The sequence below is a fragment of the Microchirus variegatus genome (assembly GCF_963457635.1).
Source record: "Microchirus variegatus genome assembly, chromosome: 17".
In the NCBI taxonomy this organism is placed as follows: Eukaryota; Metazoa; Chordata; class Actinopteri; order Pleuronectiformes; family Soleidae; genus Microchirus; species Microchirus variegatus.
In genome coordinates, this window is record NC_139818.1 from 7,373,663 (window position 1) to 7,401,206 (window position 27,544).

Below are 27,544 nucleotides of genomic sequence, written 5' to 3' on the forward strand. Positions count from 1 at the left end.
CACCAACCACAGAGCATTGAAGGTTGCCACTTCAAGTTGCACAGAGGTCTGTGGGGAGAACTTTCGAGGTAAATCCTGTTCAAAGATAATTCTGATCAACGCCTATCCTCACAAAAGAAAATGTATGTGATGTTGGACGACCAGAGCAATCTATCGCTGACGAAGGCTGCCTTCTTTGACACATTCGGGATCCAGAGAGGTGCATCCTCTTATACCCTTAAGATATGCTCTGGCACCACCGATGCAATTTGGAGGAGGGCAAGCAATTCACCATGACCATTTGAAAGCAATAGCTGCCAAAATCCCACCACTTGACTCCTCAGCTGAAATCCTGCTGTTGCAGCAGGACATAATTTGTGCCCATAAGGTACACAGTCAGCATAATGGGCCACCCAATTCTCCCTTTGACCCTTTAGACTTGGGGTGGGTTATTATAGGTGACATCTGTCTCACAATGAATGCCTTCAAGACTAACATCTTGGAAAATGGACGGCCTCCCAACAATGTGGGAGTAGCATGCATGTGAAGGAAAAGTTTGCAGGTGAACATTGTAAAGCTCTTTATGAAAATGTTGCCTTCAGTCGAAGATGAAACCTTTCTTCGCATTATACAGCTCTAACAGTTGGGTAGCTTAGCCATTTCGTAGCTCCAGACAGTGCCTGCCCAACAATCGGCAACATGCGCTCAATCGCCTCATGTCCCTCCGCCGAACTCTGAAGAAGAAGCCAGAGATGAAAGACCACTTTGTAGACTTCATGAAGAAAATCTTCAGCAATGACCATGCTGAAGTTGAAGAACACGGAGAAGGACCAGGAGTGTTGGCACCTACCAAGCTTTGGAATATATCATCCCCAAAAGCCGAGACAAATAAAAGTTGTGTTCGACTCACAATTGCATATCTTTGAATGAGATGTTGCTCCAGGGTCCAGATCTTAATAAATAATAATTTGCCGCACCTGTCAGCATAAAGTAGTGCTCGGCTACATATCCAACGAGTCAAGGCGATTTTATGTTTATGTGCACAATCGAGTCCAAAGGATCAGACGATCTACACATGTGAGCCAATGGAATTACATTCCAACTGACCAAAACCCTGGTGATCACGCTACAAGAGCTGTCCCAGCCAATCAGCTAGCTCTCTCACCTTGGTTAATTGGACCATCTTTCTTTACTCACAAGCAAGAGATTCAGCCCAATGCAAAAGCTCCTGGAAGATCCTGGAAGGGACGTGGAGGTACGTCTTGCAGTAAACGTATGTGCCACCAAACTCTCTGTTGACATGCTAGGTAGTGCACGGTTTGAACGCATCTCTTAGCAAGTTGTGGCTCAGCTCTCACACATTGCCCGCTCCTTTGAACAAGCATCTAAGGACAAAACTTATAGTGGTTGGCATGTTGGAACGCTGCACATGATGAAGAGAGCTCCACACAATCTTCTTCCATCCTCGTTGGTTTGCTCATGAGGAAGCACAATCTGTGAGTTTATTCGTTCACATATTACAAGTGTGTAATATCTTGGTGTTATTGTTAGGAATGGCAATCGAAAACTGATTCTTGCTGAGAAGCGTTGCGACGTCATTACCAGTGCAGCCAGCAGGAAACTGAGTCAATCGGATCTTTCACCCGTGTCTTTAAATTAACCCATGAGTTGCAAGTCTCTAGCATCATTAACCCGGATCAGTTGAGTCATAGTACAATTTAATTTAAAATGATAAACAGCGTCACACACAAACATCAACATTAGCTACTAGTCCTAGCCATCTTAGCTGCCAAAAGTTATATAACTTACAATTTCGAAGAGATAAACATCACTGTTACGATCACTGCTTCTGCTCTTACTGTTAAAGGTGCAGCCTCTTGAGCCGTGGTCTGTTCTGAAGGCCCATTGACCAGGGACATTGACGTTGCTTCTCAGGCGGAAAACTGAGTTGGGGCCTGTTGCAGAAGTGGAGAATGATCCAGGGATGGTGAAATGGTGAGCAGACCCTACAGTATCATAGCCAGCCTGCAGAACGCAAAACACAAGTCATGAGCCTGATGGAAATGCTAAAAAATGAATGAAAAAAATAATGATTATAGTTTGATTAGTAGAAATGGTGAGAGTATGTGTGTTTGTTGGTTATGAAACACAATTAATAATTCAGTTCAGTTTCCCTCACTTAAAGCACATAAAAAAAAAAATTTTCAAGGCATAATTTAAATTTAAAAAATTCTAAAAATACACATTATGACAGCACTCTGACCTGCACACTCCGGGAGGTTGAGGCTATTAACCCATAGTTCATCAGCACAAATGATGTTTGGCCCCCAGAGATCAACACGGCCTGGACAGTGGTGCGCTGCAAAAAATGATTATGTACACTTTTCTTCATTCCAGCACTGACCCTCCAACAAGCAATGTACTTATTATCTTACTCTTCCAGTTTATTGTATTCACAGTTGATTTAAATGACGGGTACAAACTGTTCTGAGCAAACAGTTTTTCCAAAAATCACCACAATAATTGTTTATTTTTTATTTAAGCTGCAGTGTGTAACTTTTAGTTGTTTTGGGTTGTTCATGTTATTATGCTTCTTCTGTTTGGTGTTTGTGAACTGCAGGCATTTGCCAATCAGTTGGCTGTCGTGGGTGGAGCTACCCTGACCAAACTGTAACATTGGTACCCTAAAGAAAGGGTGCTAAAGAACCATTGGAGCTGGTTATTTTGGTACAATACCTAATGGAAATGCAAAAAACCTCTACCATATGTACCGAACCATTCCACTTGGTGGAAAAACAGATATTAATGAAATAAATTCAGACTTACTGTTCCTGAATTGGGGTAGTAGGCCACCTCATACCATGTTGCAACAAAGACAAATGTGGCATCAAAATTGATGCTTGGGAAATAGGTGTTGATGTCTCGTGTAGCTCTTTGGAGGACACTGCCGCTGGTGTACTGGTTGTAGTAAACATGACCGTTTCCTCTGTTGTCTAAATCTGTCCAGAATGGAGCAATGAAGTCTCGAGCCCCGTTCATTGGAAAACGTTGAGGAGTGTAACTGTTCCACGCAGCGTTGAAGGTTAGGTGTCCATTCTGGTTGACCTGTAAATGTATAAATGTTTTCAGTATCATAACTGTAGTTACTATAGTATATTCAGAAAAATATACTATAAAATAATGTGAAAAGATGTTGGCTTCTCCCCCTTTGACACTTTAAAATAAATAAAATAAAGGACTGGAAGATTGTGAGCTATAGAAGATTTTATCAGTTACATTGATTTTTAACAATTTTCCCCATTTAAAGTTACCACAATCAACTAATTGTAAAACTATACCAACTTTGTAACAACTGAACAAATGCCAGATATCTTCTTGTTAAATTTCACTAGAATTATTGAAGTTTCGTCTCCTAGTTTGGTTGAATTTGATTCCACTAAAGAGATTAAACCTTCCCGATGGTGTATTGCTACTGCTAAGCGTGTGTTAGCATGTGTTAGCCTGTTAACCTAGCTTCTTCTGATTTTTGATTGGTTTTTGGTTGTCCAGCGCCAAAACCTGCTAAAAATTGTTAACAAGCTAAGTCGTTGACTGGCAACCGATTGTTGGTGGTCACCCTGCCATTTAATCGTGTTCATTAGATTAGCTTTGAATATTGTGCTGCTTAGTGTGTACTTAGTGGTTGGATCAGGTGCTGAGAACTGCCTAACCCTAACCCTCCACCCTCAGGATGTAGTGGCTAGCCTTGTCCTGAAGAGAACTCCCCTAAGGAAATATGATATGGACCGCTGTGACACTGCCCTCAAAGACCTCCTCAAGCCCCTCATTGACCCAGTAGGTAAACCAAAATGCACTAACCCGGACCTACTTGGACAACTGCTTCGCCCAAGTCCAGGGTCAAAACCTTACTGCACAACCTGACATGATGGTGTTGCATGCTGAGTTTGTCAGGCAAGCAAGCCCAGAACCAGAAGAGCAAGGTAAGTATGCCTCACAGCAGAAAGCTGAAATTGCTACAACTTAAGTAGAGGACTGGATCCAACAGCGGTGGCTTCTTAACCAGACGTGTGTTTACCAGTATCTGCCAAAAAAGCCTCAGAGGCCAAACTCCACCTCACTCAGCCACAAAGCTGGACTTTGTCGGGTGGGGAAGAGAAGCGGAGGCTAGCCCCGGATGGGTGCATTACAGCAGCGCAGTGGTGCGTTGGGAGCCAGTGGTATTCATGGCTCCCATGGCTTCATGGCTTCATATTCAACTGTATGATTGTACATGTTTCGCCCAGTGTTGTTATGTGTATGTAACTAGCTGGCTTAGCCTAAGACATCTGCCCAGATGTGCCTCAAGGTTGCCCAGACACAACACTCTTACTTGAGACGCTTTTGAACCTGTTAACCCTTTGAACTGTTAACCTTTTGGACAATGAACTGTATTCACTCTCAACTCTAGGAACCAATGGACTTTTGTCTTTTCACTGACTCCTGGCGTATGGACTGAATCATTTGAACACTGGCAGCCCACACTGGCACCTAGGCCTGGACCTTTGTTGATATGTTCATTTGTAATTATTTTTCCCCATTTCTATTTTACCTTTGTATCTGCAATCCTAAGTTTTTGCAGTACTGTGTTTCTATTTTGAATGATGTATTATATTCTTTTAATTGCTGGTTTATGAGGCAGCTTTTCACCTGTAAATGTTTTACATTCAGAAGCAATATTTTCATTATATTAACTGTGTAATCTTGTGAGTAATTGTGAATATGTCACTAGTCCCTTATCAGCCCAGCAGTATATTATCTTGTCCAATCCATTTACCATTTCTCGTGGAAATACACATACCAAATCTTTACAGTATTCACAAGGCAATCAGAGATGGCAGACTTCACCCCATTCGTGCAACAGGCCTCTGGTGCTCTCTGCTGGTCATAGTGGCAAGTGCAAGTGTGGAAACAAACAAACGGACACACACACAGAGCCACCAAAAACTATACTTCACTCCCACCCCGCGCGATGAAACTGGAAAATGTTCTAACTATTTCCTGTGTATTTTTCCCAAATAGTTTTGCCCATAAAAGGTTGCGTCCCAATTGATAGTTCTGTCAATTCCCTTTCCAAAGTTCCACTTCTGTGAGAGCGTCATATGTTGTCTCATTGCTAACTAGGACTAATATAATAATAGCATTGTTTGACATCCTGGTTGTTTCATGGTGATTGCTAAGTGTGGTTTAGTAGTAACGGTATTGGTTGTGATCATTTAATGTATCTCAAGCATGTTCATTTCTTCATAAATCATGAAAAGTGAACTTTACATACGTAGATGTTATTATAAGTCCGTCCGAAGTAAACAAAAGGCCTCCGCAGGGTGATCTTTGGTGAACTTCCATCATCTGATGGAGGATTTGAAGTTCCAGATATTGGGTAGAGAGGACCTGGAAACAAATGTCGTAGTTTAGGAAAATAAAAAAAAACATTTTGGAAAAGTATACAGTGGAGGAAATAAGTATTTGTATCCCTCACTGATTTTATAAGATCATCCACTAACAAAGAAATGAACGGTCTATAATTTTAATGGTTGGTTTATTTTAACAGGGAGAGACAGAATATCAAAAAGACAATCCAGAAAATCACATAAAACAAAAGACTGAAATTATTTTGCAATTCATTGAGTGAAATAAGTATTTGACCCCTATCAACATTACTGAGTACTTGGTGGAGAAACCCTTGTTGGCAAGTACAGAGGTCAGACGTTTCTTGTAGCAGCACCAGGTTTGTACACATCTCAGGAGGAATTTTGGACCACTCCTCTTTGCAGATCTCTCCATCATGGGCAAGACCAAATAACTTTCTAAGGACATCAGGACAAGATTTTAGACAAAGCTACCAGACCATTGGCAAGAAGCTGAATGAGAAGGAGACAACTGTTGGTGCTATATTAGAATATGGAAGAAACATAAAATGACTCTCAATCTCCGTCGGTCTGGGGCTCCACGCAATATTTCACCTTGTGGGGTATCAATGATAAAGAGAAAGGCGAGGGATCAGCCCAGAACTACACAGAAGGAACTTCTTAATGATCTCAAGGCAACTGGGACCACAGTCACAAAGAAAACAATTGTTAACACACTATGCCATGGGTGTCAAACTCTGGCCCGCGGGCCAAATTTGGCCCGCCGTGTAATTTCATTTGGCCCTTGAGGCAATATCAAATTAACATTAGGGCTGGCCCGCCGGTATTATACATGCTTTTTATATATAAAAAGCACTAACTAACCTCCAAATGGAGCTGATTGAACTCCAGTGTGATGACACGCTGAAGTCAAAGTATGATGCTGTTGGCACTGCACAGTTTCCACAATTCATCCCTGACACAATGCCTCAGCTCCGCACCCAAGCTGCTCAATTGCTCTCCATGTTCGGCAGCACTTATCTATGTAAGCAACTTTTCTCCTCAATGAAGATGACGAAAACGTCTCACAGGATACGTCTGACTGATGAACACCTTCGTTCGATAATGAAGGTTGCCTCAGCTCAAAGCCTGAACCCCGATGAACTTAATGAACTAGCAACCAAGAAAAGATGCCAGGTATCTGTCTTGGGCACATCAGATTAGATCAGTGTGTCGCAAACTGAGCAGTAAAAAGGCCTGAATGGTTGATTTATTCATTGTTATTTTATTTTCAAATTTATTAGCTTGTGGAAAAAGTTAATGTTGATATTTACCTCAGAAGGCTGCAAATAGAAAAGAGGCATTAAATGTTTTATTTAAATTTTATTTAATATGCTATTGATGTTTTTTAGTTTGTATTTTGAAAGTTGATTTTGCACAATTAAGTTATATAAGCGTTGCTTGTTCCATATTCAGTGTTAAAGCAAATCAGTGTAGCAAACTGAGCAATAATTAACGTTTTATTCCTGCACTTTCTCTTGCTACTTCAAGGCTTGAATGTTTGATTCATTCATTATTGTTATTTTATTTTCAAATGTATTATTAGCATGTGGAAAAAGTTTATTTTGATATTTACCTCAGAAGGCTGCAAATAGAAAAGAGGCATTCAATTTTTATCCATCCATTATCTACCGCTTATCCTGTATTTAAGGTGCATTCATTTTTTATTTAAATTTTATTTGATATGCCATTGATATTTTTTAATTATTATTATTATTATTTGAAACTCGATTTTGCATGTCACTATAAAGTTATATAAGCCTTGCTTGTTCAATATTCAATGCAAAACTTTTTGGGTTTGGGTCCCTATTAAAAGGTTAATTTGTCAGTTTTAAATTTTGGCCCACTCTGTATTTGAGTTTGACACCCCTGCACTATGCCGTAATGGATTCAAATCCAGCAGCACTTGTAAGGTCCCCATGCTCAAGAAGGCACATGTACAGGCCCGTTTGAAGTTTGCCATTGAACACCTGAATGGTTGGGAGAAGGTGATGTGGTCAGGTGAGATCGAAATCGAGCTATTTGGAATCTATTCAACTTACTGTGTTTGGAGGAAGGAGAAGGAAATATGATCCCAGGAACACCATCCCCAGCAACCCCAAGCATTATGCTTTGGGGTTGTCTCTCTGCCAAGGGGACAGGTCAACTTCACCACATCGAGAGAAAGACGGATGGGGCCTTGTACCATGAAATCCTGGGTGACCAATGCTTTCTGTCAGCCAGGAATCTTAATATGGATGGGTCTTCCAGCACAACATTGACCCAAAACATACAGCCAAGGCAACGAAGTAGTGGCTCAAGATCATGGAGCGGCCTAGCCAGTCTCCAAACTTAAATCCTATAGAAAAACTGTGGAGGGAGCTGAAGCTTTGAGTTGCCAAGCGACAGCCTCGAAACCTTAAGGATTTGGAGAGGATCTGCAAAGAATGTGGTCCAAAATTCCTCCTGAGATGTGTACAAACCAGGGGCCTAATGTATAAAAGAGTGTGCAGCTTTCATACTGAAAGAGGGCGTACTCACAAAATTTGAAAAGTACGTACGCAAAGAAATTCTCAGATTCATAAAACCGTGCGTACGCCGAGTCCTGCGCACCTTCTCTTTATACATCCCATCAAACGTGAAACTGAGCGGAGGTGAATGAGTTACACACCACGCCCTCGTTCCACCCCCACATTAATATACAAATGACTCTAAAACGCCCTCTCTGACGCCTCCTTCCTGAAGAACAATGACAAATGCGGCAGCGAAGGAGGAAAATAAAATAAAAAGATGGAAAGTGTGCGATGGACGCATCGATTTATGATGTATACATTTTAAAAAATATATATTAATATTTTTTGTTTGTTTGTTTTTTTGGAATTAGATATAAACACGAAGGAACTAAATGTGAGGGTCACCGCGGCTGCTCTCATATAAATGTTTAAAGAAAACTGTGCATTGATAGTTGATCCTGTGGGTGTTGTTTTTCTGATGTAACATTTTTGTTTAGACAAGACTTATCCATGTGAGCTGAATTTACAGATCATTTCAACAATCTATAATTAAGTCAGTGTCACGCGTCATCATCCAGTTACGCACACGCGCATTACGCACAGAATAAGCAGATAGAGCTCATTGAGTTACTGCATATAATGATTCATTACTGTCACTGATTGTGTTGTGGACGCTGGGGAGGGAGGAAGAGGGAGGAGGAAGATGCGTGTGCCGGTGTTTCAGCTGTGCCGGTGTCTCCAGCGGCTGACGAGCGCGCACCTGCATCAGCTGTCTCTTCTGATGAAAGGCGCAGCGGTGGTGGAATAACTTTTTTGCAGTTATTTTGTTATCGTATGGATTAAAATGGGATAAGGAAATGTTCTACTCAACGTTCAGGTCCCATTTTCTTACAACAAATGAGTTTGTAACTTTATTTTGGAGCGTTTAAAACATGTTAGACTGATTACACTGGCGTGTGTTCATGCGTTCACGTCAGCAACTGTGTCTATTTACATAAAGAAAATAGTAATTTGAGTTAAATCAATTTCAGTTATTTGCTCAAAGTAAGACTTAGAGAAAAGTGTGACTCACTCACACACTTCAAACGTGTGCGCGCGCGCGTGCTCGTGTGTGTGTGAGTGAGTTTGAAGTGTGTGTGTGTTTGCGCGCGGGATCAGTTTTGTCCTCAGTGTCCTCTGATCTTATCCACACATGTTCAAACGTACGATGGTGTATCATTGTTGTTCGTCACAGAATAACGCATGCTTGTCACTGTAGACAAATTAATAATATTATTTTGAAACACTGTGATAAGTTTTAGAGCTTAATATTGCAGCGTCTCCACCTGACAAGCGTTTGCGCAGAGCTCCGCAAATTCTCACGGCAGCTCGAGAGTTTGCGCTGCGGTCCGCTAGGTTCGACGCCAAGTACATTTTTATAAATGCCATCGTGTGCGTGAAAGCAAGCGGTTTATACATGAGGCCCCTGGTAATGAACTATACAAGAAACGTCTGACCTCTGTACTTACCAACAAGGGTTTCTCCTCCACCAGGTACTACGTATGGTTTTGATAGGGGGTCAAATACTTATTTCACTCAATGAATTGCAAAATATTGCAACATTTTTATTAATCTTTTATTAATCTTTTAAACAAATATTTATTTAAATCTTTTGTTTTATGTGATTTTCTGGATTTTCTTTTTGACATTCTGTCTCTCCCTGTTAAAATAAACCTACCATTAAAATGATAGAGCGTTCATTTCTTTGTTAGTGGATAAACTTACAAAATCAGTGTGGGATCAAATACTTATAATATATATTTCCTCCACTGTATTTCCAAAAACATGGAACCTAAATGTTATTCACCCTCACTGGTACATGCGGGGTAGAAACTTGTGTGAGCACCATTTCTGGCTCCCAGAGTAGCCAGTGCTTGACTATTACTGATACAACTGTAAAACTTAAAAGTAGATGAATTACACTAAAAAACTCTTATTTGTTCGTTTGTCTTTTATTTTAGATGGCTTGTAAAATCACAAAAGTGTTTTTTTAATTTTCACTTTCATATTCAAGTATATGTGGTAATACTGAACTTAAATAAAAAATGTAATGGCTTTGGTTTTTAAAACTTTAAACAGATGTACATATGTTCACTAAATAAACCAATTAACTTTATCTCAACACTATTTAGATATCTAAATCTAAAGACATGTAGATTTATTTAAATTGTTAAAATGCTTTTTTTTCCCTCTCTCTCTCTTTCCACACACTACTGGGGGCCCAAGCAGCAGCTTTGAACCAGGGGTTCTCAAAGTTTTGATACCTGAGGGCCAATTTAAGAACCCAACATTGGACTGAGGGCCGTCAAAGGAAAAAAAAGGAAAAAAAAAAAAACAGAAATAAATCCCATTTGTAATAATTTTAATGACCAGATTGCAGTTCTACAGTTTAGCGTTAAGTAATATAAGCATTAATATAATGTAATTTAAGCATTAATATAATAACGCTTTATAATTTACTGGGTAATTTCCCAATATTTTGGCCATTGTTCTTACCTTCTAATTACAGGTTAATACCAAGTAACACATTTCTGTTACCATATATTTATTGGGTAAATAGCTAGTAATTGGGGGCTGTAGCTACCTGCTTATTACCAGCTTATAACCCAATAATACACTAAAATTCACCATATAGAAACCAGGTAAATACCCAATATTTTTGTTTACACTTATTGGTCTGTATCCAGTAATGTCCAATTAACATTTAACAAGCTTAGCACCTCCTGGATTAAAACTATCAACTGTAATTCATTGCGGGCCCCCAGAAATGTTTCTGTGGGCCGCCATTGGCCCCCGGGCCACACTTTGAGAACCAATGGCTTATACCTTGGGCCGGCACTGTTCAAGGCATTTCACATAATAATGTCTGATCATAATGCAGCACAAATTCAGAGAATAATCTGAATTAACTTCCCTCTAAACCTGTTTGATACATGACTGATCGTATACCTGTCACTGAATTGATGAACATTACATTTTAATAAAAAGTTAACTTACTCGGTCCCTGGGGAGTCACTGCTCCTGTGGGTGAAACAAAGAAGAAATAATTGATGAAACAACTCATGGTGTGATCAACTTTTAAAATACATTCACACAAAAAAAAACACTAACACAGGTACTTACTTATCCCCAAAAGCAGCAGAAACAGCAAGAGGTGATTGGCCATTCTATTCTAGCTTTTAAATCTGTCCAAATGTCAAATACACTGTAAATGTAATAAACATAATTCAAGGAGCAAATTATTTTTGTTCAAATAAATATCTGATATATAAAATATGGAGTTTTGGGGGGAAGTAATCACCTGTTATCATCTGAGTGAGATAAGACTACAGGACTGAAGTGACGGTTTTTATAGTAAAATCTACGTGGTGTCATAAGCCTGAGGGAGGAGTTACAGACTGGGTGTTTGTGTGTGTTCTCCTTTCTATTTGGGTCATTTTGTACCAAAAGGAACAAAACCAACTGACATAAAACATTTATCAACCATTCCTGTAACAGTTCACAATAAAACATTTCACACCCTGTTCTAATCAAAGGATCCATCATCTGTTCCATCGCTTAATCATTTGTCAAACGGGTATTTCTCAACACAGCATTTACAGTAATGGTGTATATTACCACCGTGTCCAATGATTTACTCTCTGAGACATTATTCATGTCTTGACAAGAGGTCTCATTGTTCTGTCAAACCAAATCACATGGTTCAAGTGTCTGTAAACAGAGATATGTAAACTGGTATACAACAGGAATGTGTTATCAGTCTGCTTCCCCATTAACCTATGCATGCATTTTCACCGAAAATCCTATGGACACAATGCATTGATATATTAAATAAATAAATATTTGCACCATATCTAGTTCCTCTTTCCTCCAGTACACAAACACACCTCAGGGGGCCAGTATTTTTAATTAAATACTGGGCTAAATCATCTTTTGTGTTTTGTGTATAAATGGGTCTTTAACCCGGTTGGAACATAAGCCTTTCTGCATGGAGTTAGTATGTCCTCCTCGTGTGTGCATGGGTCTTCTCCTGATTCTCCAGGTTCTCCAGGTTCTCTGGTGTCCTCCCACAGTCCAAAAACATGCAATATCAGGATTAGGTCAATTGGACGCTCTAAATTGACCATAGGTGTCCAATGATTTACTCTCTGAGACATTATTCATGTCTTGACAAGAGGTCTCATTGTTCTGTCACATGGTTCAAGTGTCTGTAAACAGAGATATGTAAACTGGTATACAACAGGAATGTGTTATCAGTCTGCTTTCCCATTAACCTATGCGTGCATTTTCACCGTAAATCCTATGGACACAATGCATTGCACTCTCAGGACTTTTACACACTCTCTGTCCCCAGTCTGCGAACACAATGTGGAAAAAAGGCTGGAACAAACCAAAGAACACCCTCAATCTCCAAAATGTGGTTCCTGTCATTTGCTTCTCTCATGTCTGTTATTGTTTTATCGAAATGCTGCTGCCTGGACGCCCCCCCCCCCCCCCCCCCTTTGCTCCTTATCATTGCCTACTGTTCAATACTCATAACCTCTAAAGGTCTTGAGCAGGATCATTATGACTAAATGTACCCTCTCTGGTCGTCTTCCTCCATATTGAAAGTTTATTGAAACTGAGTTTGTGATGCAAATAAGGATGGAAATTCCACTGCTGCTCAAGACTCAAGATTGTACTGTTATTTGTTTTTTTTATCCTTAAATGGAAATCCTTCTCTTTCTCTAAACCTCTTTCTCTAATCTAAATGATGGTCATGATGGTGAAACATACACATTGCACATCAAGTCTACTTGGTACCACACCTTTTTTTGTCTTGTGTCAAATATTTGCACCATATCTAGTTCCTCTTTCCTCCAGTACACAAACACACCTATTGAAATGTTCCAGGTCACTCAATTCACATTCTGTCAAATCATGTTCAAACATCAAATCAGGGGGCCAGTATTTTTAATTAAATACTGGGCTAAATCATCTTTTGTGTTTTGTGTATAAATGGGTCTTTAACCCGGTTGGAACATAAGCCTTTCTGCATGGAGTTAGTATGTCCTCCTCGTGTGTGCATGGGTCTTCTCCGGATAAAGCAGTAGATAATGGATGGATGGATGGGTCTTTAAAGGTGCACAGGTGTGCCAAATTTACAGGTGAAGTTTTATGTTGCAGCTGAATATCCCTCACTTCACTCTTCCCTTTTAAGTGTGTTGGAGAACCTATGTAGCCTTCAATTACCTTCATATCTCTCTTGGAAATGTCTCTTATTGGAAACTCCCTCCTTCTCCTTTCTCTCTATTAATGAGTTAATTCCCTCATTATAAAAACAGCTGTTGATGGGCTTCAGTATATTTCAATGACAACGTCAAGTAGTATAATGTGAAGCATAACATTAACTGTAAACACTGATTGTGTATATTAATGTTTTCTCAGATTATTTTTGATAGATTTTATTAAAGACACAAAAGGGTCCATAGCAAATATATTCAAATGAATACATAAAAAAATTACAATTAATTTAAATTCAGAAAAGACAACCACCTCCACTTGTCAAGTCAAGTCACTTTTATTTATACAGTCTCTACAGCAAGAGACACCTTTTATGGCCCGCCATACAACTGTATTCAGCCCTCCAGATAATATATCCTTGTGGTCCTCCATTGACACACGTATAAATACAGTTGACTAAATGAACAAATTAAATGTGGACTTTAAGAACACAGAGCTGGAACCAGAAGGGGGTAAGTGGGCTCAGCTCATCATTTTTATTTTATTGCTGCTTTTTTAACCTTATATATTTCTATTCTTGAGTACAGCCTATAATTGGTTAATTGGTTAAGATGCATGTGACTATGGGCCTGTATGTGAAATACAGCAGATAAAATCAGTTAAGACAGATATACTGCTGATTTCAGTGGAAAACCATTCATAAATGACTGTATTTAGCGTATAATATTTACCTCTTTTCTACATTTATGGTCTTTTGTGAGTCCTCCAACTGATGTGTACATAGCTTTGAAGCTGTCATCCTATGTTGATATTTAGCCCTTTCTGAGGCTATTGCATGGGTAAATCATTCAAGTTATTTAATGGAAAAAGGCGTTATTATATTAGTTGCGTTCACTGTGTTTTCATCGTAACGTGACACGTCGTTAGTTTCAAACGTGCAATAATTTGAGAAAATGCACAGAAACATGATTTTACAGCTTCTTAAATGTGAACATTGAACATTCTATTTTTGTTGAAAATGCATGTGATTGTTTGAAATGTGAAACATGTTTACACTTTACAATAAGGGTCCAAAAAGAATTCAGTAATGATTAACGATGGTTAATGAATTCTTATGAGGCACTTGTTAAGAGTTAGGTGAGGTTACTAATGATAAATAATACATTTCATAAGGTTAGGTAAGGGCTACCTGATGACATACACAGTACAGCATTAATAAATGATTAATTAAGACCTAAATTAATTGTTTATTAGTGAATGATTAGTAGATGCATTAGTTAGCTGTTACTTAATGATTATTCACTCCAAATAAACACCATTAGTAAATGATTGCTACAGACATTATTAACGGCATATATTAACTCATATGTTAATCAATGCTGAGTAATGCATACATGATAACTAATTAAAATATTAAACTTTTATTAATGCTTAATCATTTATTAACTAACTTTGAGTAGTAAACATTAATTAACCGCTTATTAATGCGTTAAGTAATGTTAAATAATACTAAGTAAAACATAATAATGATTGTTAATATATTATTAAACAGTTAATTAATGCTTGATAATGTACTAACTAATGTTAATTAAGGGACCCTTATTGTAAAGTGTTACCGTCTGTTTAACCAAAGACAAATGCTTTCATCTTTGGACAAATATTAATGTTATCATTATTATTATTATTATTGTTGTTGTTGGCAAATCATATGGTTCATTGTATTTTCTTGATTGTGTCTGTGTGACTTCCTGATGTGCAGAGCTCTAAATGAGCAGTAACTGGACACACACAGCCTCACAAGGATTAAATATGGATCACACATACTGTACTGGTACAATGTGTGTCATTGACGACATATATAATATGCTGCTCCTCTTTTGTAGAACTGCTTTATTATTCTTTCCTTTTTTTTTCTTTATTACCTGGACATTTTGTTGAGACGATGACTCAGTGATTCGAGGATACAAGTTCTATGACCACTTTCAGGAAAAGGCATGGTGTTTTATTACCGCCATCACTAGATAATGAATAACCATTTACAATGGAACACTTAAATATTGAGTTCTTGAAAACAAGGTCATAATTGTTTGGTTTCATATTGTGTGTTGTTGGCACGGGTATAGGCATTGACATTTACTGGAGAGAAAAAAAAACAATAAAACAATATAATAATCACACAATTACAATTATCATTAAAAAAAAAAACTTATGGCCTTAAAATATATTATTTTTCAGGTGTTTGAGTCAAAGCCAGCGATTCAGTAACTTATACTGAGGCTGTCAAATCGAATTTATCTGGACTTTTCTATCTGGCCACAGGGTGGCAGTGTGACAATGTCCTATTTGTCTTAACACTGAAAACTAAACCCTCAAACTGATGGAGTGTTAACTGATTAATTGTTTAGATAATGTTTGATGTTGAAGATAAGATCAAATAAGATAAGAAGACATTCATTTATTCGTCGACTATGAAGAACTTTGCAGTAATTAATTTTAAACATTAATAAGAAACACCAGAAAATATAAAATGGAAATCCTTCTCTTATATTAACTCTATTTAAGAAATAGAACATGTATATATAATGTAAAAATAATCATATTATATACAAAGTAAAAAGTACTGGGTAAGGTATTTAGGTTTATAAGAGTTGGGGTAAGTCATTTATTTATGATGTTTAAAGGGATATTCCAAGGTTTTTTTAAAAAATTAACATGAAAATAATGTCATATCACGGCACACAGGACTTGTTGATCAACTGCTGCCTCTTTCAGTACGCTCAAATTAGTGTTTGAAATCCACTGATTTGAAATCCCCCAAAAGATGTGGATTTACATAAGTGACACCAATTCCCCAAATGAGGCAGCAGGAGATCAGCAGCTCCTAGTGTTTCTGCAAACTAAAAACTTAAGATTTTCTCTATGGACTTTGGCGCGCGGGACTTCTTTTTCATTTTCTTTCAGAAAAAAAGGCTGTCTTATGCACATGACAAACACCTTCCAATATTATAGACTTCACTGGTTCTCAGTGCAGGGAGAAGGCATATATATATATATAGAGAGAGAGAGAGAGAGAGAGAGAGAGAGAGAGAGAGAGAGAGAGAGAGAGAGAGAGAGAGAGAGAGAGAGAGAGAGAGAGAGAGAAAGAGATTTTGCAGGTGTGTGCAAGTGAGAGCGAGGGGATGACAGAAAAGAGGATGAGAATACAGACGCAGCAAAAGAGAGTATTCAATCTGAGTAACCTCTCTGTGTGCGCGTGTGTGTTGAGGCTGTAGTGCCTGGTAACTGAGTGTTTCAGTGTGGATGTAGCTGCCACTGAACGGGGACCTCCAAATCTTAACCAACTTCACATGAGAGTGGATGGATCTTCTTCCAAGATTCTGTGCATTATGGAGATGTTGGTCTGCCACTGCTTTGCATCAGCAATTCTGAAAGGAATCATTTGTTTGGTATGTGCTATATTATATTACAATGTATTGTATTGTTTGATATTATGGATTGTTGTTGAATCAAAATCCATGTCACAATTTGTTTTATACTAATTAAACCATATTTTTATATTAACTACAACATTATTCATATCTGTACTAAATAAAAATAAAGGACTTAGGACAAACTTTAGTTTGTATAATTTTACAATCAGTATCAATCATAGGGCTTAACAAGGTGCAATATTCTCTGTCCTTAAAGGGATAGTTCGGGGGGGGGGGGAATATACACCTTAAGCCTGTAATATCTTAAGAATATGTTCTCATCTTTAGACACCTTTTACAAATGGAAACTGAAGGTTGTAAACTGTTCACTTTCCTTCACTAAAGTCCACAGAGAAGATCAACATTTATACCTCGTGGAGATACAAAGGCTGCTGGTTTACTGCTGCCTCATTTAGTAAGATTGTGTCACTTAGACAAACACAAACAAAGGATTTCGGCAACACTTTAACTAGATGCTTACTAACATAATAAGTAGTACACTAGCTCTTTATTAATAATCATTAAGCACATATTAACACCTTAGTCTACATAACCTTATTCTTCCTCCATTACGACATGAATTAAGATTTTTCAAACATAAAATGACTCATTTGAACTTGTAAAATGTGTAAAATGACTGATTTTATCTGTGGTGCAGGGAGTGAGTGGTTTACAAAGTGACATAAAGACAAGTTTGTTTGTTGTTGAGATAAGAAAACATATTTCCCCATGTCCATTCTTGCGGTCGGTTGTTAGTGAGTGAGACGTAGTCACACAAAAGCGGAACGGGACATAAACAATCTTTTTCTTTGTGTTTTTGTAAAAGTCCACCATTAACACGGCATCGGAAATCTCTTCATCCAAACCAAACACTCCAAAATGACTCTTAACGCTGTAGTAATATGCAAGGCCTGTATATGATGCCGAGTGCTACACCAAAGAACAAAAAAAGCACTTACAGGTGTAATTTCTAATTTCTGCCATGTTTTTTGTCTAGTTGGTTCTTGGTCAATGTCATAATGGCGACTTGGGAGCATCTCCTGAACTCAACAGAGAACATGAGTCTACTTCACAGCAGAACCCATCTCTTCACAAGCAAAATACAAAACTCCCCATTAGTTCCTTCATCCCATTTCCGAAGCAGGGATTTTGGGAAATACTAGGCAGACACTCACAATCACACTCCAACTCTTCCTTGAAGCTCAAGCTTCTGCCCATCATGAAAGTTCACGGTACATCCAAATTCTCCCAAAAGTTCAGTTGGGGAGATTTCTATTCCAACATCAAGACGGTCAAACTGAACTTGCTGATAATGGGTAAGATCGTGGATCATGACAATGGCTCTCTTGGAGTGTACATCCGCCATAACTCCACCGGTGTGGGCAACATCTCCATCAGCCTTGTCCCACTGATGAAAGAGGTGGCGTTTGACCTACAGCGCCAAAGTGTGGTCAGCCCGAAACACTCAAAGACGTTCAGCTGCTGGGTGGACTACGAGAAAACCGAGCGCAACAAGAAGGTGATGCTGTGCAACTACGACCCGTCAAAGACGTGTGATCAGGAGCAGACGCAGAGCTACGTCACCTGGATGTGCTCCAAACCTTTCCAGGTCATCTGCATCTACGTGTCTTTCTACAGCACAGACTACAGGCTGGTGCAGAAAGTGTGTTCAGACTACAGCTACCAGAATGAAAGAGCCTACCTGCCCTCTGAATAAAACGAGGCATTCAAGTGTCAATACACCCACAAAGAGGAGTTCAATTAAAGCGTAACTTTTTAAGTTTGGTCGCTTTTTTTTTTTGCCTTTTATTATTTTAGGACACCACCATGAACATACACCCATTGTTGTTATTGTTGTAAGACTTAGGAAGGGAGGGGGATGGCATCAGCGGTGAGTTTTCATGACAGTGAGGATACAGTCGGACACAAGGGGGGGGAGGAGCTCTGCTATGGTTTATATGAAGCTGATTTTGGTATGGTACAGTGTGTATATTTTTGTATTTTCTGAAGGAATAATACCAAAATAAACAGCCCTCACTATTTCATTTTTGGGCACCCTTCCCTTGGGGTACCAGAGTAAAATTATACAGTATGGTCAGCAGCTCCATCTGCTGCAGTCAGCTAATTTGGCGACAACAAGGAAAAGAAAGGGGAACCAGGGAACTGAAATGCTAGAGCGCTTTTACTTTGACACAGGAACTACACAAAATGTGTGACATTATGTGCACAACTATTCCCAAAAATAGCCCAAAATGTTATATTATGAGGCTATAAACTTTAACCAATACGGAATATGACAGCATGTGTGGTGTCAGATTACAGAACCTCTAACTTGCTCTCTTGCCTCGAATGCCTTTCGTGCACGTCAATTGCGCAAAATGCGACCGCATGCACGCACAGTGCGTTTTCTGCGTTTCTTTTAACATGTGTGCCAAAAACAAATGACTAATGCGTTAACACCACACCCGGATAACTCACAATATGGCTTCCAGCAGGGACACAAGAAAAAAATGATTTCAGCCAATTTTCCAACTAGGAAGTGAAATTTGTAAACCGCTTACTCCCCTGAACCCAGATTTGGAGGGAAATGTACAATTCTTAAGCTGCTGGTCTGCCGTTGACTAGTTTGGTAAGTATGCAGAAATCACCAAAATAACACATTTGACTTTTGTGATGATGACAATAGTGGATCAACAACTCCTGTGTACTGTCATGTATAATTGCTGATTCTCTATGGACTTTGGTGCAGAGAGAGAACGGTTGACACAGAGAAACAAATTTCAGCCGAAAAAAAAAAAAAACAAGCCACAAAATATATTCTTATACAATAATAATTGGGAGCAGGGGTAGATTTTATTATGTGAGCCTTTTGTCAAGTGGCAAAATCAGTGAGAGTGAGCCTCAGTGTCTCAAATTGGCGCTTAACAAAGGTGGCGCTCACAGTGCAGTCAGCACTAACTGTTTCAGTACCTCATACAAACACACTTCAAAAAATGGTATTAAATTATAATAACCATCGTTTGAACGTTCCACGCTCCACGCTATAACAACAAATAAACATCGTTATAAACGTTTATAACAACAAACATTGTTTCTATGTAGCATTTCTTTTGAAAATGGTAGTCATTTTCTTATATTTGCTTATTGTAGATTAATTGTATTAGCCATTTTATTTGTCAAATGTATTTGATTGCATAACGATTGATTGTCAATCAATGAAAAATGATTATGAATTTATTGTACGTGAGCAATTTCACCCATTTTGCGGGCAATAGCGCCTCAAACCATTTGGTCCATGAGCTGATGTTCAAATATATACAGTCATATGTTTAATTCTGATGATGAGCTGTAGTGAAGTTTTTGTTTTGTTTTTTAATGACATGTAATCTTCAAATAAAAAACTATGACAAGTTCAGTGTTTTTCGCTTTGACTAATTTTTACCAATTAATGTTTTTGGAATTAATCTAATTAGGGGGGTGGACACAGGGATTTTGTTACTATTTAACATTGTGAGCGATGCTTTCATGGATTTCTTGAGAAACAAAGCAATCAGAGATGGCAGACTTCACCTCATTCAGAGTATAATGTGCACATGTACTTAGCCCAACAGAGACCTGCTCTTCTCTGATACAGCATTCAGACAGTAAGATGGATTTAATCTACACCATTTAAATGCACAAAGTGCACGAGTGATGTGTACGATTATCATATGATATCATACGATATGGTATAAACCTCCAGAATAACAGCATGAATAGTAACTCAGAGGGGCTGTGTGGCACATGTTTGCTCTGCTGTATGTAAATAAAGTCCTATGTTCACACAAGAGTTGGTCAAGAATCATCGAGACGGCCAGTTACTGGCTACAAGCTACAGGTAAGCCAAGGTGTATCGGCATGGTACCACAGGTCCAGGTGGTTCAGAACCAGGAGAACTGGTGTAGGTAACACAAAAATCTCAGTTGTGTTACAGGAGCCGAGAACTTAATATCTGATACATACATTTGAATTGGTAACCAAATCATTCCTAAGAAAGGTTTGGTAAATTCAGTCTTTAAAACACAACTCTTTTTTCAAATGTGTTTTGGGGACTCCCAAAACAAAATCTCCAGCCACCCATCTGTGGGTCCCGACCCAGTGTTTGGAAACCCCTGCTCTGAACAGACTTCCTGGCAGTTTGACTCCCTGCAGTCACATTTTCTTCATTTTGGGGGGATTTTTGTTACAAAATTAAATACAGAAATGTCTCGGCTGCACACAAATATCTTTTCTCAAAATGCGATCTATTTTTGTGGAGTCTCGACATAATTCATACAAAAATACCAACACAAAGTCTGCATTGCATTCAATACAAAATAGTTGTGGTTTATTCTTTAGGGAACAAAAAATGGCAACAACTAAGTGTCACTTCTCATGATAACCAGCAATATCTACAGGAAAGAAACAATGGTTCCTTCTATCGATGACCATAACTTTTAATGTAATCCATGTGGTTGTTTGTTTTTTTAACGACTTTTTCCACATTCTGTCCTTTCTGAACATTAAAACGTGTTCATTTCAAATTAATTTTTTCCCTCAGTCTTCATGCCTGCAAAGAAAACGCCAACGTTTTTCTTTAAATTCATGATTCAAAATGCTTTTGTTTTACACATCTTCAATAACATGTATAACACTTGTGTTTGTACAAATTCCTATGGAAAAATAATAGAAATGACAGTTCTGAGGGGAAGAAAATAATGATAATTCCGTAAAGAACATTTACATGCCCCACTTAATCCAATAGTTTCAGACTTGACATTTTTGTTGTCCTCTGGTTGGTTTGTCTGGTGACACCTTGGACTTTCTGGATCTCAAGGTTTTCAAAGACGCACAATCCATACACACAAAATACTGTTTCTCCAGGAATGACACATCCAGTTGTGCGCTGCTTTTTTCTGTATCGTCTCTATACGGCTTTGTATTCCTGGCTATTAAATAAAAATGAAAACGGACACAGATGAAGACTTGTGTAAATGGGAGTGTGTGTGTTGTTTTTGTCATTTGCTGATAAATCTTGTTAAAGGGAACTTGTTCTTGGTGGTCCAGCTTGGCTTTTTTTTTTTTTTTTAAAGTCCATGAAGCTTGCTTCAAACGTGTGCTTGCCTATAGTACTTCGACTTCACTGCTGGTAAGGGTTGACAAGGGGTAATCTTTGACTTTAGTGCAATGTTTTTCCAACTTTCTTTAGGAAAATTTCTGTCGATTTTTGTCCCATTTTCTGCTTTTTTTTCCCTGACTAGCCCTTGATTGCCTTTCTCAGGGGGCTGGGGGTAAGAGCTTCTAGTTTGTAACTTTTTCTGTAGTCCCTCGCAGGCCCATGTGTCCTTAAGATTTTGGGGGCTTCTTCAGCTGCTCAACTCCAAACACTAAGACGAGAGCAGAGACACCTTGTGATAAAATCTCTCATTTGGCTGCACTTGTCCTTGAAACCCCTGAAATGTCCAGACACTTGGCTCCTCGTGGGGTTCTTGTGTGTTCAGTCTTCCTTGTGAACGGATTCCAAAGTAGGAATAAGCAGGATGTCTAAGGGTGTTTGTTTCTCTGTTTCTCACACGCAGAGAAGAGCACAATGTCAGGAGCCGAGGAGAAAAGAAAGGGGGTGTGTGGTTCTTTTGTAAACAACATTACATCCACTTCACAATGCCCACCTCTCCCTCTCTTCCATGCCCTCCTCCTCCTCTTCCTCCTTCCCTTCATCCTTTGAAGAGACTAAATACAGCATATTTGGATGGGGCAGAAGGGAAAGATTTTTTTTGTGTGGGAGGGGGGGAGGGTGCCGCTGTAGGTAGGTAACAATGTGGGTAGATCTTACCCCTGTGTTGGAGAGGGGAGGGGGGTCTGTGTCTTTCATGTTTGTACGTGTGAAAGTGTGTGTGTATATGACAGAGTATGACGCCTCTGTCCTCGGGCTGTTAGGATTGTTTGAGGCGTTTACGTGGGGGTCCGAGGAACGGACACTGGGCTGAGGCCAGCGAGCGGTAGGCTTCTGCCACAAGGTGAGGATGAGACCCCACCATGGACTTCCAGCCGGCCGTCTCCATCACCTCAGCAGCGTGGCTGGAGGAAAAGAGAGAAAGAGAGAGAGAGACAGAGATCGAAGAAGAAATACAAATGGTTTAAGGCAGTGGTTCTCAAACTTTTTATACCAAATACAACCTGAGTAAATATTAAGCTGTCAAAGTAACACCATTATCACCAACGTTACATACAGTGATGTAAATAGGCTTTATTTACTAGACTTTAGGAGAAAGATTTATTCCCAATAAGACAATTTGCTGTCTCATCATCATCCTCTTCCTCACATATACTTCACACAATTTTGTTTTATTATTACTATTATTTTTTTTATTTTTTTTTACATATTCCCATCAAAATTCCTCAGCTCGACTCCGATCACATACCTTGGCATAGTCAACCACTAATTTAATGATCAATAACTGTTGGTTAATTCTTCACATGGCTTTTTCATGGAGAACTAAGAACAAAGATTTATTTTAGCCAAAGAGGTAAGTGTTAACAGAGATTTTCCCATGTCAACTACCAAAGGTCTCTGTCCTCTGTCCTTTGCTAGTACAGACGAAAAAGTCTGCCAAAGTCTGTGTTATTGGGGCTTTAAAACAAGCATAAATTATGTTTTTAAATGTAGGCAGTGTGGATGCAGCCACAGTCAGCCCTGTCCTCTATGTGTTTGCCCACCTGCAACAAGACTAGGGATAGTCAGCACTGATCACTGCTGTGCTTCTTTCATGGTACGATTCGGTTTGGTACAGTACAGTGCAGTTTGGAATGTCCTGGGTATGCAGGGCATGGGCTGTGCCCAATGCTTGTTGTAGCTTGATATCTTACCGAGGCGACAACAACGATTGCAGCATAGCAGTCAACAATGGAGGAGGCATAGCAGCTCTTTTTTTCCTGCTCAGTTCGTGGCTGCTTATCTCAACAATATATCAAGCTTTATATGAGAATAGACTGCAGGTATTTGCCTACATTTACTCCAATCGCAAGGGAGTGACTTTTTCTGTCACCCAATCTGCTGACTGTTCAGGGTGGAACCGGGTCTAGCTCCACCCTGACCTATACCATTTTACTCTGGTACCGCAAGGGAAGGATACAAAGTTTGGGGCTGGTTATTTTGGTACTATTCCTAAGAAAAAAGCAAAAAAATACATACTGTACCAAACTGAACCATTCCACTCAGTGGAAACATGTCTTATGTGTTAAGCCCAATTTATAATCCTGCGTAAAGTGCTCTGTCGGTTAAGGAGACCCTTCTATGTCGCCAGAGAGCCTGTCGTCTCCGGCTGCACAAACATTTTTAAGTGTCTGTCACTCCGTCAAGGGACAACAGAGACGGCAAGGGCTGCGATTGGTCCTCGGGACAGGCCGAGATAACGCTGCTCTGTGCCGGCCACTGTGTGCACTGAGCGTCCACGGAGGCAAAGCTGATCACTGCCAATAACGTCACAGGCAAACTATAAATACGTCAGATCTTAATACACAAACCACATGTTTAGACTCTAAATGGCTATTTTCTCGCCTCAAATGATCTTAAAACTGCTTTCCAGGAAACTTCCAGAGAAATATTTATTTCAGGTGAGAAACGGCCACTGTTTCAATGTTATTCAGCTGCAACAACAACAACAGTCTTTCTCTCTAGGACGCCATTGCTCACTGTAGCCAGAAGCACAACAACCTTGTGTAGCGACCCCTACTGATCCGGCGGAAAATTGCAGTGCGTATCCGGCACCACCACCAGAACTATGAAGGCTCGAGGGGTCTCCGTGGTTACAATTGGACAACGCATTATATAATTGTAGAAGTATACAGGCCACATTATACTTATAGTCCCACATCCAACCACACACAAAACATCCTGAACCAGAAGAAATCTAAAGAATTATATGTGAGCTGAACATTGGCACAGACACACGTTCAGGCTAATGTGTTACCATCACACGTTCATAAGTTGAAGGCAGACATGGTAAGGAGTGAGTCAGGTTGCCCTGATATGTCAGTTTAATAACATCACACAGACTACTTGAGGAGAGGGGACATGTGAAAATGAATCATTAATTACGACACCAAGATCTGAGGTGAGAGGATGAGACTGGATCCTCAATAGTCAGTGATGAAATGATGCTAAAGAAAAAGAGAAAACAGCTGCTGAAAAACCCAATTACATGTGTGTTTGTACGTGAACTCACTAGTTGATGAAGTCAACAGCCTGTGTTTTGAGCTGGTCAGCACTGTGCAGGTCAGCCAGGATGAGGATCTCGGCAGCATTTTCCACAGACAGACTGGTGCACAGAGCGTCCTCACACATCACCTTCAGTCTCTCCAGGGCATACTAACAAAGAGAGAGAGAGAGATATGAACAAATGTCATTCAAACCACTGTCAAGCAACTTCTCACAATGTTAATTAAAGTACAACTATACAGGATTTTTACCCTAATTTAACAGCTTCAGAGTCATTGTGATGGTTAAATGTCTTGTTGCAGGTAGATTGGGGGCTGTCTCCACTACCCCTTCTGTCTGTTAGTGGAAAAACAGCCTTGCAAGATCAGGGTAGCTGACCCAGAGTCCTCAGTATCAGGAGGTCTTGTGAGAAACATGAATTGCTTCAAGGCACTACAAACACACACCATATCCAGACACCAGCTATGGGATCAAGGCAGTAATAGGCTTATTTTAGATGTTCATTACGGCAGAGCCGGTGAAAAAGAAGCAGGGAAATATTTTGTCGGAGAAAGATGTTTTCGACTGTCTGACCAAGCGAAGATGCCACACATGAGTAAACATTGAACCAGCTTTTTTCAAAAAGGCAAGAACTGAAAAACACAGAAGTGTGCAAACCCCATGCCGACCTGGCATTCTTGCTGTTGCTGTCGTAATTATCTTTGGGATATACTCTGTGTTTGTTATTGTTGTAAAGGTATCTGCTCAACCATTTTTATGAACTACTAGCTTAGCTTGATAGCAAAGATGTTAGCATACTTGCCAGCAAACCTGTTTTTATTGCCAAAAATATGTTCACTGAAACTTTGGGGGGAGCTTCGTAGAGAGAAAGCCAGAAAAAGCCAAATAAGCGTCCAGACTTGCAAAATTGCAAAAGGCTGTTTTTCAGTATAGCAGTTATCGGGACACACACAGCTTTAAAACCTGGGACTCTCCAACAGTGAGAAAGACCTGAAGAAAGGCACATAGATGTCTCATCATGTGTCAAGAGCCAGGTTTTGCAATTTCCTTTTTCAATTATATCTTCCTCTTGATGTATTGTACTGTTATATTACCTTGTCAGCTGCTGCCAGCAAGTCATCGGCCATCTTGTCCAGGTTGGGAGCCTTGTCTGTGTAAATGAAGCACATCATCTCTTTAAAAACCTCGGGCTCCACATCGTTGATCTCCACACGGTTCTGACAGAAAACAGACAGAGGATAAGGTCTGATTAATGCAGTTCCCCACAACACAAGCTTCAACGGCTACATCTGTTTAGGGCTGCATCCATTATTCGATTAACCAATAAATCAATTACTATATAAATCATCAACTATTTAATTTTTATTTCAATAATCAATACAAGTTTCCAGATTTTTCAACTTCTAAAATGTGAATATTTTCTGGTTTCTTTGCTCCATATAGGGCTCTTGGTTGTTTACAAACATTGCGGATGCGTGCGCAGCCGGTTGCAGTATGGCGGACAACGTGTGTCTTTAAGAGGTTTTATTCCACACACAATTTAATAGGTTGTAAGCCGACAACCTATGATGATCAGTTTTAGATGGAAAAACAGGAAAATATACATGCTCCATACCTACTGGAAAGTTCTACACAACTAGCAAAACAACCGGAGTACATTAGCTTCTACTTAAACTTAAACCTGAGTTTAATTACACTGTTGCTCTCAAACATTGTTATGCATGGTAATAATTACTTTATTCATGTTAGCTTGTTACCTGAGGCTAAAAATTAACGTAACGCGAACTGATGTGGAGTGAGCACGGAAAATTCTTGCAATCATTTGCTCGTTCCAGTCGCTCCCCCTGATGTCTTGCAACCAAAGACCAAAGATAGTCTTGAAAGGGGTGCAACTTGGTATCCGGTAAAACTTCAGTGTTTTGTCTTGTTTGTTAAAATAATTAGCCCAACCGACAGCACAATAAGACATGTTGTGTTGCTCACAATAGTGCTTTCTGCAACCGATATGCTCAGTAGAGAGAATGTGACGCGCGCGTGACATAGGCTGCCAAGGAGTCTATAAGAACGAAATCATTAAAACTGAATAACTTACATTTTTGGACGGAACAAGACATTGGAGAACATCATCATTTTCAGGTTTGGTTTGGTTTTATGAACATTTTCGGGACCATATTAGTTGCAGCCCTATCTTTAATTTTCAATATTCTATGCATAAACCTAACCAATGCTGATATTTACAAAGGAGACATTCTGAGAAGTGCTCTCTACAGCTGGTCCAACAGCTCTTCTTTCGCAGTATTTGTGTCTATTATAAGGAGTACACATAAGCTCCTTTGGCAACATAAACCACAGTCATGTGTGATATTGTCAAAAAGCAATGTGACTGTTCTTCAGTGCCTAAAAGTATGTTTTGCCAGAGATAGAAATTAGAATTGTTGTAAAGTTTGTTCTACGTTTTATCTCACTTAAGATTGTATGTTTTTCTTAGTATTTCAGCAAGCTATTACTTGGGATGTTAGAAGATGTTTTGTTATTCTCAAAACATAATTGAAAAAATATATATATATATATTTTTTCCAATTCTAGTGACTGCTTTCCAGAATAAAAAAGAATGCTAATATAATTAGTGAGTGAAACAGTTTTTTATCTCAGCAACAAGAG

At 39.2% G+C, this 27,544-nt stretch overlaps 3 protein-coding genes across 3 annotated transcripts in view; 1 reads left to right on the plus strand and 2 right to left on the minus strand.

The window, feature by feature from the left end:
* The window catches only part of LOC310938833 (alpha-tectorin-like), a gene marked incomplete at both ends in the record, with an annotated part of 24,434 nt that extends 17,090 nt beyond the window's left edge, over positions 1-7,344 (minus strand). The window contains 5 exons of the mRNA XM_083903458.1: positions 1,839-2,004; positions 2,243-2,338; positions 2,806-3,084; positions 5,291-5,406; positions 7,299-7,344. Coding sequence (XP_083759584.1) covers positions 1,839-2,004; positions 2,243-2,338; positions 2,806-3,084; positions 5,291-5,406; positions 7,299-7,344 — 703 coding nt within the window. The remainder of the gene's footprint in view (positions 1-1,838; positions 2,005-2,242; positions 2,339-2,805; positions 3,085-5,290; positions 5,407-7,298) is intronic.
* LOC310938834 (neurexophilin-1-like) lies at positions 7,343-18,364 on the plus strand (the record flags this gene model as incomplete). The annotated part of the gene is made up of 2 exons (XM_083903459.1): positions 7,343-7,411; positions 17,645-18,364. The coding sequence occupies 2 exons, from the start codon at positions 7,343-7,345 to the stop codon at positions 18,362-18,364; spliced, it is 789 nt and encodes a 262-aa protein (XP_083759585.1).
* Positions 18,365-21,017: 2,653 nt separating this feature from the next.
* The window catches only part of LOC310938850 (speckle-type POZ protein), a 16,290-nt gene continuing 9,763 nt past the window's right edge, over positions 21,018-27,544 (minus strand). The window contains exons 8-10 of the mRNA XM_083903477.1: positions 25,978-26,100; positions 24,891-25,033; positions 21,018-22,743 (exon numbers count right to left, since the gene is read on the minus strand). Of these exons, the coding sequence (XP_083759603.1) occupies positions 22,599-22,743; positions 24,891-25,033; positions 25,978-26,100 (411 nt within the window). The 3' untranslated portion in view covers positions 21,018-22,598. The remainder of the gene's footprint in view (positions 22,744-24,890; positions 25,034-25,977; positions 26,101-27,544) is intronic.